Source organism: Prionailurus viverrinus, chromosome C1, assembly GCF_022837055.1.
Source record: "Prionailurus viverrinus isolate Anna chromosome C1, UM_Priviv_1.0, whole genome shotgun sequence".
Classification (NCBI taxonomy): Eukaryota; Metazoa; Chordata; class Mammalia; order Carnivora; family Felidae; genus Prionailurus; species Prionailurus viverrinus.
This window is the reverse complement of record NC_062568.1, coordinates 65388475-65403880: the sequence shown is the minus strand read 5'-3', so window position 1 is coordinate 65403880 and position 15406 is coordinate 65388475. Positions and strand designations below refer to the sequence as shown.

Sequence of the window (15406 nt, the reverse complement as noted above, 5' to 3'; positions counted from 1 at the left end):
AATTCATTCTGACTTTCCCTGGAGCTTAGGCCAGCAATCCTTATGAAATTTGTTGCAGCTGCAAAAATATGCCTAAATATAGATATAAAATCCTCAAATAGTCCTCTGAATCAACGTTAGCCATTTGCCTCCCCCAGCTAGGCACCCATAAATGTTTGTTGAATGAAGGAAAGAAAGCATTAGTCCTTAAATTTGTATCTGCCTAACACCAAATGGTTTGGGAAGCTAGTTAAACTTGTTCTGTTTTTTACTGAATTGACTAGTCATTTTGCCATACATACTTTATCGCTTATGTTTTCTTTTTTTTCGAACATTTAGCAGGGATAAGAATATGTTCACACCTACAGATTGCCTCCCACACATGTGACCATTTAAAAATATATAGGGGGCAACTTAAGGTCACTTTCATCATTTTAAATAGTGCAATAGCTTTGTAAATTTAAAGGAATTGCTTATATTTGAAACCAATAGTGTCAAAGGTAAAAGTAAGTCAATAGATTACATTTCTATCCTGGAGGGATGGAAACTAATCCATTTAATAATGTGCACAGATATAATATTTCTTTAAAAATATATGTCTGTGTAAGAATTATTAAAGAAGGAAGAAACTTGCAAAAAATTTCAAGATTTCATTCAGAAGGAAAGGATATAATAGATCAGCCCATAATAAAATTAAAATTGTACTCAAAGGAATTGAAAAATAAAACTTAACTAAAAATTGACAACTCAGAATCTTAAATTAACTTGCAGTTTTTTCTGTATCCTGATTTTATGAGAAGCATATCGTACTCCCTCCGAAAAAGTCTAACAGTTAAAGATATTAAAATATATTCCACTGTATGTTCTGATATTCTGGGGTCCAAATATATTCAGCCCAATTCATACAGAATGCATTTTCATTTAATCTTTGATTAACAAATGTGTTTGAGTAACTGAACAAAACAGAAATTTTACTGCTGGTGTCATTTCCTTTACAGGCAGGTACAAGCATATTGTTTTTCCACAGCTGGGATTAAATCGAAAACCGTGGAACAACATATGCTTAAATGGGAGCTAGTTTTGCCATGCAAATCCACTGGGTTGCACATTTTTAAAAAAGAACCATGTGTGTCCACTCTTTTGCTCCAATTCAGGATTGCCCTAATCTATGAATCAGAGGAAAGCTGTAGATATCACTTTGTGTCAGTCACACCTTGGCAGTTCTTGAGAAGACTCCCTTCCCCTCCTCAAAAAAAAAAAAAAAAAAATAATAATAATAATAAAAAGAGAGAGAAACTTGTTTCTACTTGTTTCTAAATATGCAAGGAAATGTGCCAGTGAGAAATATGTTAGGTAGTTTGTAAATGCAGTTAGAGACAGAATTTTAAGTCGAAAGTCCTTTTTGTCCTCATTAAAGCTGGCCTATATTCATGTATTTGGAGATGGACACCCAACGTGGTCGAAGATTCAGAACTCTAAAACTATTTTTTTTTTCAGTGTGGTGAAATGGATGTAATTAACTATAAACCTCTCAGAACAGAAGGGTATCTGTTCTGAGTGACTTAAGTTCCCTTTCTACCCCTGGAACTTCCGTGACTTTAGGATCTTCCATGATTTGCTTCCATGAACAATGTCACCCCTTGGTTTCTTACTTGCTTGGAAGGCATTTTCATAACAAAGTACAGGTTTAGTAAAAGTAGTAAGTAGGAGTCTCCATGCAAGAGAAATTGGAGTTTCCTAACATGCACATGATTTTAAAAAAAATAAATAAATAAAAATAAAATAAGATGCCTGGAGATGCTGGCAGTTTTAACATTTGGAACAAAAGAGTTCATATGTATATTTACATCCTAATTGCTCAATTTTACCTTACAAGCTTCAATTTAGGAAAATATACAGTACTTTTGCATATAATGGTACCTTGTGAGCCCCTGAGTCAAGTAGAGAGGATTTAAATACAAAAAAAGGAAAACAGCCATTAAAAGCACTTACATTGTATGTGGAGTAAATAGTACAAAATGATTATTTCCCCGGAAGACCAGGATCAGAAACATGCCTATGAAGACCCAAGATTCCTACAGTGCTTAGGGATGAATCTGTCAAAGAAGGATGCCTAATTGGATGAAGGTAAGTTTTTCTTTGCCGCGGGTGAAGCTCTAAAGAGAGATCACTGTCTTGTTTTAAAAGTGAAGTCAAGTTGTCTTCCGAAGCTGTGTTCAGATGCACCCCACTTGAGAGGGAGTCTTTGGATTTAAGTTTAGATTTTTCAAGGTCTAGAAATTCAGGACACTGAGAGAAAGACAAGAAAACACGTTTTTACAATTCATTTGGACAGATTTCTAAAATTACACTCACGAAATCAAAATACGTTTTATTTCCCCATTAATCTATATTTGATTAGTGGTATTAACCAAACTTTCCCTCCCAAGACCGGATCAAGGCTTTGGAGGTTGGGCATCAGTTTATCCTAAACAACCATTCTAAGAACTTTAATTTTGCACTGAAGCCAGATCAGATTCATACAGATACATACATACATACATACACGCAATTTAACATTGAGTTTGAGTTTCCAGATGAGTTTTAATTCAAAATTCAAGACAAAACTAAGATCAGAAATGTGTGTCATTTGGTGACTAGACAGTGTAAGAAGGAGAGGGAAAACAAACGAAGGAAAATCACCCATCCTTGGTCGGAAAATATTACCTAAATCCACTGAAAACAAAGAACAAAGTACACAGTTTTGCAAGATCAGCGACATTCAAAACTAGCTAGGGATAAAAAAATTTCTACTTTCATATCTCAGAAAGATTTCATTATTTTCTTTCTTCACATTTCTCCCTGTTATTAATGTAGCTTAATTTCCCATAATATTTTGCACTAAATTTCCAAACTTCTAAAAAAATCTTAGAAGACTGCTGGGTCCACCTTCCTTAGAGTCAGTTTGGCTATTCAGCTTAAGTAATTAAAAATAATTTGCCATGCAGACCTTCATATTAACATAAGTCAAAAGGCCTTAGAAGTCTTTAGGGGCATCTGGGTGGCTCAGTCCGTTAAGCATCCAACTCTTGATTTCAACTCCGGTCATGATCTCATAGTTGGTGAGATCGCACCCTGAATGGGGCTCTGTGCCTACAGTGGGGGGCCTGCTTGGGATTCTCTCTCTCTCTCTGCCCTTCCCTCTCTCTCCCAAAATAAATAAACATTTTTAAAAATTTATTAAAATATTTTTATTAAAAAGACCTTAGAAGTCTTCAGAGGCAAGATAAAGGACACTTTAACATTACTCCTTTTACTATCATGGAGATGTGAAAAGTTTAGAGATCTCTGGTGATGGGTGGGGCACAAATGAGATTACTAGTCTGATCTCACTGGAACCTCAGATCCTCTGTGGACAACTGCTCTTTCTCCTCCCCTTACTTCCTTCTGGAGACGGTGCCCAAGAGCACCTCTTGTCACATAGTAAATTACAGACCATTCTTTGAAGTGCTTTTTGGACCCAGGGCTACAGCTTTCAAAGCTCTACCATATGTAAACTCAAGCAGATTAATTCTTGAAAAGAACTTTTTCTTAGGGGAAAAAAAATTACTAGTGGTTTAAAATCATTCTTTGAGGTCCACTGTTCTCAAACTTGAAATAAACATAACCAAGGGATACGGGCATTTTGTTTCAAAGGGACACATGCACCCCAACGTTTATAACAGCACTATCAACAATAGCCAAAGTACGGAAAGAGCCCAAATGTCCATTGATGGATGAATGGATAAAGAAGATGTGGTGTGTATATATATATATATATATATATATATATATATATATATATAATGGAGTATTACTCAGCAATCAAAAAAAATGAAATCTTGCCATTTGCAACTACGTGGATGGAACTAGAGGGTATTATGCTAAGTGAAATTAGAGAAAGACATATATGACTTCACTCATGAGGACTTTAAGATACAAAACATGAACACAAGGGAAGGGAAACAAAAATAATATAAAAACAGGGAGGGGGACAAAACATAAGAGACTCTTAAATATGGAGAACAGAGGGTTACTGGAGGGGTTTGGGGAGGGGGGATGGGCTAAATGGGTAAGGGTCATTAAGGAATCTACTGAAATCATTGTGCACTATATGCTAACTAACTGGATGAAAATTTAAAAAAAATAAAAATAAATGAACAGAAGAATTATTGGAGGGCTGGTTTAAATTCAAATTCTAGGGGCTATTCCCAGAAATTTAATGGAGCAAAAACAGATGGGGATGAGACCTTTATTTTCCCATAGCACCCCAGATGGTTCTGACTCATATGGTCCCCAGAAACACCCAGAGAGAGACTCTCGTTTATACAGCATTTACACTTACTTGTGAGGAAGGACTGAAACTTCGATCAGTCTTGATGGATGCTGCTGGATGGCTGGATCTCATCAGGCGAATAATGGGTCTCTGATACTCCGCTCCGGCAGTTACCATACTGTAGGCGGGGGGAACCACAGTGGTTTGTTTCTGCAGCAACTGTAAGATGGTCTGGATGTCAGCAGTCATTTGGGATTCAAGTCTGCAGGACAGACACAAATGGGGGAAGACAGTCCTAAAATAGTCCAGGATTGCAAGGCATTTGAGAAAATTCAGTATCACCAACAAACAGAATTATGGCCCTGCTTTAAACAAGAAGGACAGGAGAGGGAGCACACAGATTCTCTCCTGGCTGATGCTCACTTTCTGTGTTCCACTAGTGGTTCTGATAAACACCATTGCTTTCCTGCTTTCCTGCTTCTTTAATAAGATCTTAATGGAAAAGCAGCTGAATTGAAATAGACTACATTTTTACCAACCTTTATTGATTTCAAATGTAAAACATACTGAGAATCCATTGTTAATGATAATTTTCTTTGCTTTTTAATCAGGCTTTGCCAGTTTCTTGAGAACATTTTGTTTACTCTTTAAACATGGACTTGGTAGCACATTTCTTTCATAGCTGCAATAATTGTGTAATTTCTTATGTATTTCAAGTTTACCTTTATTTTACCTTGTTTCTGTCCTATTCACAGTATTGCATGTTACTCATTGCATTCTTTTTTTAAAAAAAATTTAAATTTACCTATTTTTGAGGGGGGGAAGGAGGAGCAGAGAGAGAGGGAGACACAGAATCCAAAGCAGCCTCCAGGCTTCAAGCTGCCGATGCGGGGCTTGAACTCGTGAACTGTGGGATCATGACCTGAGCCGAAGTGGGACGCCTAACCGACTGAGCCACCCAGGCGCCCCCCATTGTGTTCTTTATTGTTAAATGCTGTTAGATGCTAAATTTCTAACCAATTTACAATTCCAGGCCTTTGGCATGTAAGAAACAAACCAAATATACAAGTTCACTTGCTTCTATGACCCATCTGGCTTGCAAGATGCCAGTCTGATGTTTTTTTCCCCAAAGCTCAGAAGGATCCAACTGGCCTGTTAAATTCATTCTCATTTTAAATTAAAATTCGAAGGAAAATAGCAAAATACAATAGGACTAATTTTCTTTTTTTGCATGTGTTAACAGCACTTTAAAAAAGGAAAGTTTGTGGGCATAAGAACAGAAAATTTGGACTGTATGCATCTTTAGAAAACTTTAAATCTTACTTGTGCTATTTTGTCTCTGAATGAAAGATGCAAAGAGAAGGTAAATCTTACCAAAATTTTAAAATCATAGAACTAATTTTGTCCAATTATATACATGCTGCATTTGTTTGTGACATTTGAAGTGGAGAGAATTTAGTCTTTGATTTAAGAAAAGGTCATTTTGTTTTTCTTTTTAGTTCTTAGTCCTGCCACTACAGATCTTCCTCCTGAGAATCATAATAACATCATTCGTACAGGTTTTCTATACTTGGTATACTTAACCATATAGCTTCCTGTCTTCTAAACCAAAAGCTATAAATTATACATGATTGTGCCTCACAAAAGTCAAAACCACACACTGAAATGAGACAAAAAGAGGAGTTATCGACCAGTTTATTTATCTACTTGTTACCTGTAGGTCTGATCTATTTCTTTATGGTGCCAACTAACTGGAGAAGACTTATTATTTTGTTGTCATACGTCAATTTTTCCTTTTCATTTCTCAAGCTCCAGTTCAAATTTTATCTGCACCCGAAACTCTTTCCATCTTGGACTCATTCAGAATTCATTTCTCCCTCCTTTGCACCCCCAAAGAAAAGTCTGCAAACAGACTAATGTTTAGTGAGTGGCTTACAAAGTATTTATTACATTGAATATAAATGGACTTGGGGGTGGGGGATGGAATAAAAATTTCAACACATGGCATTCAAAATGCAACAGAGAATAAAAAATCATGATACTGTTTTTGAGTCCTTTATCAAACAGCAGTGGTCTCTGAGAAATGGGATCTTAATATCATGGATTCTATTTGAATAGTCTCCATGAAGAAGAAATCTGTTGGAAGGTGGGTCTTCAGTAATGGCAATGTACTACTGTAAGTAGGGCTCATGCATACAAGAGTTCCCTAGCAGGTGAAGTAGCAGGTGCAGGGTGAGAACTGAGACTGTGTGGACCACTTCTGTCAACCTGATTTTGTTGTTCGTTCCGGGAAAACCTTGCCTGAAAAAAATAAGACTAAATATAAACTTCACTTCACTTCTTGAGGAAATTTCTATAGACCAACTCATTGGAGACAACAGTCTGCTCATCTGAACAAATAATTTGTTTATCAAACAGATTTTATTTATTCAGATTTGCTTGAAGATCTTCACCTCACTGTGTCCCTCAACCTGGATTATAACAGCGTGAACTTTGCCCAATTCCAATTAGTTCCCAGCCTTGAAGGGCCCAGATTTCAAAGTCCTAGGAATGTCCTACTTACTTCCCCTCCTGAGACACCACTTAGGCTCTTTCAAGATAGCATTCTCTCTTCCTGCAGTAATTTTGAATACTTAGTTTTTGTTTATTAACTGGTTATCTGATATTTTGGGTAGTTCTGTGCAATGGCTTGAATGTTTATATACTCAAAATTCATATGTTAAAATCTTAACCCCCAATGAGATGGTGTTAGGAGGTAGGGTATTTAGGATGTGATTAGGTCATGAGGGTGGAGCTCTCATGAGTGGGATTAGTGTCCCTATAAAAGAGACCCCAGAGAGCTTCCTTCCTTCTACCTTTTACCATATGAGTACACCCCAAGAAGACAGCCACCTATGAGTCAGGAAACCAGCCTTACCAGAGACTGAATCTGCTGGTACCTTGATCTTGGGCTTCCCAGCCTCCTGTGTTGTGAGAAATGAGTCTCTGTTGTTTATAGACCACCCAGTCTATAACCTGGTTTTAAAACTTTTTTTTTTTTTGGTCAATGAAAGGTACCGAAATATGCCACTTTGGCATATTGATTATTTGAGTTGTAGGCACATGAAAAACAGAAAATGCAGAGAGAGGCTTTCTCTGAACTTCCCTTATCTTCCTAAAAGCAGATCCAAAAGGAACTCAACTGTGATAAATTCACTCCTCTGGTATTTCATCAGCAAGAGAAGATTGGCTCTTGTCACAAGAGAAAAGACTGGAAGCCGACACCACACTGAGACAAACTTTTTCACAAACTACCATATCTTCTACCTCTTCTTCTGACTATCCATTTACCTTTCCTAAAAATCATTTACTCTCCTCTAAGAGGCCTACGTCCCCCTACACTTTCCCTTAACAAGGTGGTGTCTAATCCCGGATTCTAAGCGACCTTGGGGATTTACTCATTTTCCTCTGTATATCTCTCATGTATACATGAGGGCAATGCGTTACATAAACTTATTTGTTTTTTCTTGTTAATCTGTCTTTAATTACAGGGGTCTTAGCCAAGAACTCAGAAGGGTAGAGGGAAAAATATTTTTTCTCTCCTACATCAACATAACTATTCAGCTGCATAAAGTAAATGCGTTCATGCGCTTATTTAAAGATCCACGATATACCAGGCACTTTGGTGGGCAGGAAGGTGAAAAGGAGAACATGATGATGATATACGTAGAATATAGTGTAAGGTGCTGAGAGAAGCTGACCATGTAGGAAGGAAAAAAGAAGGAAGTACATAAATAAGTATAACACTAGGTGAAGCACATGCTCAATGCCATACTAACGGCACACACGTAAATTGCTCTGGATGATCTGTAAGACACAAAATCATTATTAAAAGCTTTTACATGCTCCAGAGCTCCCTACCTGTAGCATGGTCAAAGCTGGGCCCTTGTTAGAATGGAGTTCTAGGGGCGCCTGGGTGGTGCAGTCGGTTAAGCATCCGACTTCAGCCAGGTCACAATCTCGCGCTCCGTGAGTTCGAGCCCCACGTCAGGCTCTGGGCTGATGGCTCGGAGCCTGGACCCTGTTTCCGATTCTGTGTCTCCCTCTCTCTCTGCCCCTCCCCCGTTCATGCTCTGTCTCTCTCTGTCCCAAAAATAAAAAATAAACGTTGAAAAAAAAATTAAAAAAAAAAAAAGAATGGAGTTCTAGATCTACGGGACTTAGAACCTGCATTTTAATAAGATCCCCAAGCGATTCCCATTCACAGTAAAGTTTGAGAAGCCCTGTTTTAGGATCAAGTGCTATTGCCCTAAGTATGTATGTCTGTAGACATAATATATAAATATGTAAGAACCTTCCTTTTGTAAACCTTTAACCCTCCATATAGTTTAATGGTCATTAAAGCAGGAAAGTGGTAGCAGCAAAGCTGATTCAAGATAGACCCATTTATATCTGTTCTTATTGCACAGTTTGCTTAATATGAATATTTGAAGGAGACAAACGGGGTTGTGATTCACAGTTCTACATTTGAACAGAATGCTGAAGCTAAACAGGGCAGACTCAATTCCAGAAAATGTCCCAGGATTCCCACTCAAAGTCAAAGTTTGAGCTGAGTTACCCTCTTCAAACTTGTTCTTTATACTTTTGCCTTCGTGAGTAAAGTGGAGGAAAGATGTTGGAGACACCAGTGCAGTAAAAATGTAATATTTTGGATTTCAAATCCAAAAGAGGCTAAGCTGAGTTAGGCCATAAAATGTTTGTTGAAAATATTGGAGAGAAATAGAAGTAAGTCAAAGTGAGAAGTAGATCAAAGGACATATAGATGCTGGGACTATGTCAAAATAGATGCCAAGATAGATTTTTTAAAAATATGTTTATTTTGAGATGAAGAGACAGAGAGTGCACACATGTGCATGCACGAGTCGGGGAGAGGCAGAGAGAGAGAGTGGGAGAAAGAATCCCAAGCAGATCCTTAACGCTGTTAAGGCAGAGCCTGATGTGGGGTTTGAGCTCATGAACCGTGAGATCATGACCTGAGCTGAAATCAATAGTTGGACACTTAACCTATTGAGCCACCTAGGCGCCCTAGGAGAAATTTAATTGTACTTTACAGATGAAAAGTTTCATATAAAAATCATAATAAGTAATGTAATAAGATAACAATAAAAATTATTATTACTAATGGGCTATTGCAAATCAAATGCTCCTCGATGGGTGTGCCCTTAAGAGTTTACACTTTTGGCCCCGGGACATATTGAAGACATACGTTTTCAGTAATCTCCGACGTATCTCAGCAGCAATGATTGGTACCCCTGAAAAGGCAACTAAAGGAATCCTAACACCTTAACTTTAATCCTGAAGAAAGGACTAAAGGAAGTAAATATAAACTAGGAGAATACACTCAGGAGGAACACCAATAATAAAGTAGAGTTCATTGTTCATCAGATTTTACCTAGCTGCTGGTACAACCCCTCCCTGTGTGAGCATCTATAGTTTCCACATATCATATCTTAGTCCTTAAATACTATTGCAGGTGTGTATGAGTCAAAGACAGAAACTGAGGCTAGAGAACCATAAACCCTGTACATAGTTAAGTAGCAGAGCTATGACCTCAATCTAGGCTAACCACAAGTATTTTGTAAAGAAATCATTGCTGTCCCTGTCAATTCACTTATTCATTCACTCATATTTATTTATTTATTTATTTATTTTTATTTTTATTTTTTCATTCACTCATTTTTATATCCCCTCAACAAATTGAACACATTTTATGTCCTGGCAGTAAAGAAATGGACACTTATTTTCCCTAAGTCGCAGGAATCAAAAAAATTCAAGTCCAGAGATCACACATATCAATTTTTATGTGTTTACAGTATATATTTTTGTGTATGTTGTGGCTAAAGGATCAATGTGACTCGGTAAACAAGGCAAGGAGAGTAAAAAAGGAAATGTATTAATTAAGCCACTAAATATGCTTCTCTGACCAATAATAAGTATTACCATGGCAAGTTCTTATACTTGAATTAGGGATTGCTGACCCTAAGTAAATGACACGATACTTTAATCTTCTCAGGTATGTTTCAATTTTATAAGACTTGCATTTGACACTTGAAAATGGTGTATGGACCTTAGCACCAGGAGGTTTTAAATTCAACTAAAATCCATGAAAAGACAAAATGCAAAATAAATCTTTAGCTCCTGCAATATTTTCGTACTTTTGTTTGAAATGAACAAATTTATTTGAATTTACAAATCTGTAGATTTTCTATTTGTCTGTTTTAATTCCTAATTTATTTTTTTTGTGGCAATGTATATGTGTGTGTACACGCATTTTAATGTGCTTACTGTATTGTTTGTCCGTATTCATTTCTGGCATAAACATTAAAAAAAACCCCATGAAAGATAGATATAATGGATAAAGCACATAGGAAACATTAAGCAAGTAGTTAGTAAACCAGGAGCTTATGTGGTGTAGGCAAAACTCATAGGACGTGTTAGTTAAGTATAGATAATGAGTAAGTAGCTTGCTAAACGTGGAGAGAATTCATAAGGTGTATTAAATACAGACAGCATGCTAGGTAACCTGTAAGACCTTCCAAAGATAGAACAGAAATAGGATGTAACAAACCAGAGTGTGGCTTACAGAGACACAGATAGAAACAAGAAATTATTCTCAAGTCAACTCAGGACAGACAACTGTCACCCCCAAATTTGGCCATCCAGTGGTGACACACAGCATAGGCTCACTCCAGCTCCACATGGGCTTTACCTACAAAGAGCAAATAAAATACATAGTTGCTGAGCAGACCAACTGGAGAGCCACGGCTGTGGCCAGCATATCCAGCCTTACATCTCCGTGATAGAGCAAGTGTGTGTCACTGGAACAGATTTTTTTGTCTGTGGATGCTTTGTGCAAACTGCCACTGTCGTCCTAGTCACCACACATCAGGGCAGGATGATGCAGCATATATGCACATGTCATAAATCAGGATTCGGGTAGTGTGTTCCTTTTACCGTGCATGCACTTATTAGAAATGTGTTAAGTATCTCATCTAGCTTTCCTCAACCTTCATTGTATGTTTTTTTTTTTCAATTTTTAAAATTTTTAAATTTTTTTATTTTTTTTATTTTTGAGAGAGAGAGACCCAGTGAGAGTGGGGGGGGGGCAGAGAGAGAGAGGGAGACACAGAATCCGAAGCAGGCTCCAGGCTCTGAGCCGTCAGCTCAGAGCCCGACGTGGGGCTTGAACTCACAGACTGCGAGATCATGACCTGAGCCAAAGTCGGACACCCAACCGACTGAGCCACCCAGACGCCCCTCTCATTGTATGTTCTACATTGATTTAGTAAATTGTGTGATTTGAGCATTTTAGTTTAATCCATGAAGCTTTTCGTCTATGAACACTGCCTTGCCTGGTGGTGTATTCAGAGGCTACCTTTGAATCAAGGTCAATTCCCACGTGAAGCACAACTAAAGCAGTGATATCATACTCAATCACATATTTTTTTTTCCTGACTTAGTGACCAGTTTGATTTTACAAAATCTACACAGATTGCGTTAAGGAATTCCATTCTCCTTAAAACCAAAATTCATGCCTCATCTTAAAAGGGTATAGATCAAAGACGGAAGGAAAATGGAAAAGATCTGGGCTTCAACGCTGTGCTATTTTTGATTCAAATACATTTTTCACATATTGACTGAATATCTAAATGTTTAAATAATTTTGTCTATACTTAAAAAAAATGCCATCACACATAACTAAGTTACCAGAAACAACCAAAAGTGTAAAAGCAGGATTAAAAGAGGGTGTTAGTAAACAAGCCAAATATGAATTATTTTGAGGGACAAAAAGGATTTTTCTTCAGCAGCTGGTGTGGGTGATATACTAATTTTATGACAAGTAAAGAAAAAATAGGATTTATGTTGCCAGAAGCATGACGTGTTCTAAATAAATGCTCCTTGCAACACAGATTAATAACTCTGTCAACTTGTAGTCTTATTTTAAATAAGTGAGCATATATGAAAACTACGAGATTATGGTAGTAGGAATTTGCTATTTACAAGGAGAAAAGCTAGACCCCACCAAGGGTTTGAGTGATGCTCTCTCTTTGCCTTGCCGTTACTTGTACCTGTTAAGTTGTTCTTGAAGCAAATCTAATCTTTGCTCCACTTCCCCGTAAGTGAGGTCACTTTCGGTTTCAGAGATCCCCCAGGCAGCTCGCTGAAGTGCTGAGGGGCTAGACTCATCAGCCTGAGTCTGCGCGTTTTCTTGCTCCCAGCTTCTGGTGTCAGCGATATCTGTGGGAAATAGCAAGATGGATGTCAACTTCTTTGGGTGCCTCTTTGCCTCAATAATACAGAGACTTCTACAAGATAAGCAGGAAAGGACCTCAGAGTAGAAGCCGAAAGACCCAGGAGAGTGATTCAAGGACCTGTCCAGGGGCCACAACCAATTGGTAGCTGAGCCCTACCCTCACCCTGCCTGCCACCTCCTCTGTCCATTTCCATATGAATGAACATACAGAAGGGCAAGAGTTTTGAATGTGATTTTGTCTCTGATTAGACAAATTAGATTACTTGGGAAGAAACAGCATATTTTGCTTGTTTTACTGCACCTTGCTTTGTTGCACCTCATAGATCCCGGTTTTTACAAATCAAAGGGTTGCAGCAACCCTGTGATGAGCAAAAGTCTATGGGCTTCATTTTTTTTTTCCAACAGCATTTGCTCACTTCATGTCTCTGTGCCACATTTGGGTCATTTTTGCAATATTTCAAAGTTTTTCATTATTATTATATTTATTACGGTGAACTATAGTGATTACAGCTTGCTGAAAGCTCAGATAAACTTCAGCATATTTTTAGCAATATAGCATTTTTTTTTTAAGTACGCTTCACACCCAGGGCAGAGCCCCATATGGGGCTTGAATTCACGACCCTGAGATCAAGACCTGAGCTGAGATCAAGAGTTGGATGCTTAACCGACACACCTTAACAACACAGTATTTTGTAATTGAGGGATCGTACATTGTTTTTTTAAACAAAATGCTATTGCACATTAAAGAGTGATATTCACTTTTTTTGCAGTTGTCTGGAACTGAACCTGCAATCTCTCTGAGGTATGCCTGTACTGCTTTGCCTTGCATTTAAGATTTTAGGGCCGTTCTCCCAGGATAATCAGCATACTGTGTGATTCAGAATGGGCCCAAGGAGAAAGCCACAGAAAAGTGCCAAGCTTCAGGGGATTCCCTTGGGGCAACTCACCTCAAAGTGGAGCCGTTAAAGATGGCAAGGGCGTTAAATGTCCTGTAGGCCCACTACAGGTTTTTATTTTTCCTTGTAGCTCCTTCTGCACTGCCCTTTACTATAGTCACATTAATTTCCAATATGCTTTCTTGTGGCGCTTTCATTTAGAATATTTTTATGTTTCTATATTTGAAACATACCGCTTATCTGTTCAAGTCCACTTTTCAAGTGCTCTCAGTGTCTGTTATGTCCCAGACACTCTGCTAAATGTGGAGGAATTTAAGGCAAAGAAGACAGGCCCTACACCTGAAGACTTTGGTAGCAAGGTTCTGATAGTTTTCGTACAGAGATTCATCTGTTGACTAATCTTTTAATTTACAGCTTCTCTTACGATCTGTGCTTGCAAGTTATCAATATCTGAGGACGGATGTAATATCTTACTTTTCCTCTCATTTATATCATATACTTTGATGACTTTTGCTCTGCTTTCTTGCCCTCTACATTCCACAAGAGAGCATATAAAATGATTAAAGGGTTGGAAAATAAAGCCCATGAAAAATTACTCGTGGAGCTGGGAGTTTATTTCAGGGATAAAGAAGAAGTGACATCTTCTCACTGGGAGGGTTGGTAGGAGGAAAAGAGTATCTAAAACTGGTCTTCATTTTCACATGGAAATAGATTTGAATTATAGAAAGTGATTTTGGTTTGATAGAAAAACTTTGTTTTTCTTTTCTTTCTTTCTTTCTTTTTTTTTTTTTTTTTGGACACTAGCTATGATTAAATGCGGACAAAAGTTATATAAACTTAAGGAATTTATATCCGCAGCTATTTAAAAAAATGGGTAGAAAGTAACTGATTTGGGAAGATTAGGTATGATTCTAGAAATAGGGAACAGGATTTGCAGGGCTTCTTGTAGTCCCTTTCCTGCAGTTTCTCCAAAAGTACAGTCAGATAGCTCAGAAGCATCCCCTCTCTTTAAGGAGCAGAAAGATCTCTGTATTCTTTCTTCATGCTTTTTTTCCTATCATTATCTCTTTATCATTGAATACACAGAAATTTCTCTTAATGAGAGGCCTACAGTTGCTGTCTCATTTGGGTGAAGTTGTACCAAAGGAAGCAGCAGCTTCAAAAAAATTGTTTTTAATGTCTATTTAATTTTGAGAGAGATAGAGCATGAGTGGGGGAGGAGCAGAGAGAGAGGGAGACACAGAATCTGGAGCAGGCTCCAGGTCTGAGCTGTCAGCACAGAGCCTGAGGTGGGGCTCAAACCCACAAACTGTGAGATCGTGATCTGAGCCAAGGTCGGCCGCTTAACCAACTGAGCCACCCAGGTACCCCGGGAATCAGCATCTTCAAAGACAGCATTAGAAAAATAGAAGGTCGGGGTTCCTTGTTCTCTTGAAATGGGCAACAGATCTCATAGAGCTTGTTAAGCATTCCAGCCAGAATGGCTCTTTGTGATTAAGGCTTCTTAGCCTATGAGATCTTTGGTGTTTTGTTTTCTCTTTTAAAGGGACAGTATATGATCTCTTTTGATATTTTACCAAACACAACAAAAGGAAAATGAACCTAGAAAAATGACAGTGCTGAAGTTTTGGGTAATAATATATCAGCAGATTTTCACTGAAAAGTATGATTTGCCATTCACAGAATTGTGACTCTATTTAAAAGGAAAAACAATAATATAATGTCTCAGTACACCAGTTTTTCAATTTTGGAGCAGCAACGTCCAACATTTAGGGCACACATACAATGGTTTGGGGATGCCAATCCTTGTCTCTGTCTAGCTACCTGCTAGCCGGCTAGGAGGAATCTTTACAGAAGACAGTAAGAATCGATAAGATGGAAGTTACATATTATGCTCAGAAGTTTTGTGCCAAGAGAGCGTATAGAATTTCTGCCTGTGCTTAA

The 15406-nt window shown here is 37.9% G+C and overlaps 1 protein-coding gene across 3 annotated transcripts in view; it reads right to left on the bottom strand.

Annotated features, from left to right (window-relative positions):
* Window positions 1–1882: 1882 nt before the first annotated feature.
* The window catches only part of KCNH7 (potassium voltage-gated channel subfamily H member 7), a 481489-nt gene continuing 467965 nt past the window's right edge, over window positions 1883–15406 (bottom strand). For all 3 annotated transcript variants that reach the window (XM_047869110.1, XM_047869112.1, XM_047869113.1), the window contains 3 exons: window positions 12382–12550; window positions 4343–4535; window positions 1883–2268 (listed from right to left, as the gene is read on the bottom strand). In XM_047869110.1, coding sequence (XP_047725066.1) covers window positions 2002–2268; window positions 4343–4535; window positions 12382–12550 — 629 coding nt within the window. In that variant the 3' untranslated portion in view covers window positions 1883–2001. The remainder of the gene's footprint in view (window positions 2269–4342; window positions 4536–12381; window positions 12551–15406) is intronic.